Here is a 1,696-nt window from a genome sequence, read left to right on the forward strand (position 1 = left end):
GGTCCGAGCAGAGGCCGTTCCAGCGCAGCCCGACCACAGCCCCCCGTGCCCGCGGTGACGCCCGGAGCGCTCCGAGCATCGCCGCGACGAGACGATGCTCGGAGCAACCCGGCGCGGTCCCGGCATCACCTCGGCGCGACGATGCCCGGAGTGGTCCAGGCATCACCTCCCCGCGCCTCCTCCCCGCGGCGCCGCCGCGCTCCTCCTCGTCCCCGCCCGGGGGCCGCGCCCGCCCGCCCTCCCCGCCCATAAATAGCGGCGCCGGGGCATCGCCCCTCCGCAGAGCAGCGTCTCGCCCCCTCGGCAACCATGAGCTCGTACGGCTACGACCCGTTCTTCCCGTCCTACAAGCGGCGGTACGCGGAGAGCCCGCGCATCCATGTGTCGGTGCGCAGCAGCGGCGGCGGCTTCGGCTCGGCGCGCTCCGCGTACTCCAGCCTGTCCGCGCCCGTGTCCTCCGTGTCCGTGCGGCGCAGCTACGCGACATCCAGCGCCTCGGGCTCCCTCCTGCACTCGGTGGACAGCCTGGACCTGAGCCAGGTGGCCGCCATCAGCAACGACCTCAAGTCCATCCGCAGCCAGGAGCGGGCGCAGCTGCAGGACCTCAACGACCGCTTCGCCTGCTTCATCGAGCGCGTCCACGAGCTGGAGCAGCAGAACAAGGTGCTGGAGGCCGAGCTGCTGGTGCTGCGGCAGAAGCACGCCGAGCCCTCCCGCTTCCGCGCCCTCTACGAGCAGGAGATCCGCGAGCTGCGCTTGGCCGCCGAGGAGGCGACGAGCGAGAAGCAGGCGCTGCAGGGCGAGCGGGAGAGCCTGGAGGAGACGCTGCGGGGGCTGCAGGCGCGCTACGAGGAGGAGGTGCTGAGCAGGGAGGACGCCGAGGCGCGGCTGCTCGAGGTGCGCAAGGGCGCGGACGAGGCGGCGCTGGCGCGGGCGGAGCTGGAGAAGCGGGTGGACAGCCTGCTGGACGAGCTGGCCTTCCTCAAGAAGGTGCACGAGGAGGAGCTGGCGGAGCTGCAGGCGCAGATCCAGTACGCGCATCTCTCCGTGGAGATGGACGTGTCGGCCAAGCCCGACCTGTCCGCGGCCCTGCGCGACATCAGGGCGCAGTACGAGAAGCTGGCGGCGCGCAACATGCAGAACGCCGAGGAGTGGTTCCGCAGCCGCTTCACCGTGCTCAGCGAGAGCGCCGCCAAAAACACCGACGCCGTCCGGGCCGCCAAGGACGAGGTGTCCGAGAGCCGCCGCCTCCTCAAAGCCAAGACGCTGGAGATCGAGGCCACCCGCGGCATGAACGAGGCGCTGGAGAAGCAGCTGCAGGAGCTGGAGGAGAAGCAGAGCGCGGATATCTCCGCCCTGCAGGTCGGGGGGCTCCGCGGGTCGGGGGGTTTGGGGCTGTCGGGGTCTCCGCGGGGGCGGGAGGAGATGCTGAGCCGGAGGGTTGGGGGGCTCCGCGGGTGAGGGGTCCGTGCAGTGAGGGGGATTGGGGGTCCTGCAGGTGCGGGCATCAGGGTTTGAGGGGTTCTGCAGGTGAGGAGGGTTGGGGATGATGGGGTTCTGCAGGCGAGGGAGGTTGGGGTTGATGGGGTTTGCAGGTGAGGGAGGTTGGGGTTGATGGGGTTTGCAGGTGAGGGAGGTTGGGGTTGATGGGGTTTGCAGGTGAGGGAGGTTGGGGTTGATGGGGTTTTCAGGGGGG

At 70.5% G+C, this 1,696-nt stretch overlaps 1 protein-coding gene across 1 annotated transcript in view; it reads left to right on the top strand.

Annotated features, from left to right (window-relative positions):
* Positions 1-282: 282 nt before the first annotated feature.
* The window catches only part of NEFL (neurofilament, light polypeptide), a 5,799-nt gene continuing 4,385 nt past the window's right edge, over positions 283-1,696 (top strand). Inside the window, exon 1 of the mRNA XM_017827342.1 lies at positions 283-1,362. Within this exon, the coding sequence (XP_017682831.1) occupies positions 310-1,362 (1,053 nt within the window). The 5' untranslated portion in view covers positions 283-309. The remainder of the gene's footprint in view (positions 1,363-1,696) is intronic.

The sequence above is a fragment of the Lepidothrix coronata genome, unplaced genomic scaffold (assembly GCF_001604755.1).
Source record: "Lepidothrix coronata isolate B3197 unplaced genomic scaffold, Lepidothrix_coronata-1.0 Scaffold137, whole genome shotgun sequence".
Lineage (NCBI taxonomy): Eukaryota > Metazoa > Chordata > Aves > Passeriformes > Pipridae > Lepidothrix > Lepidothrix coronata.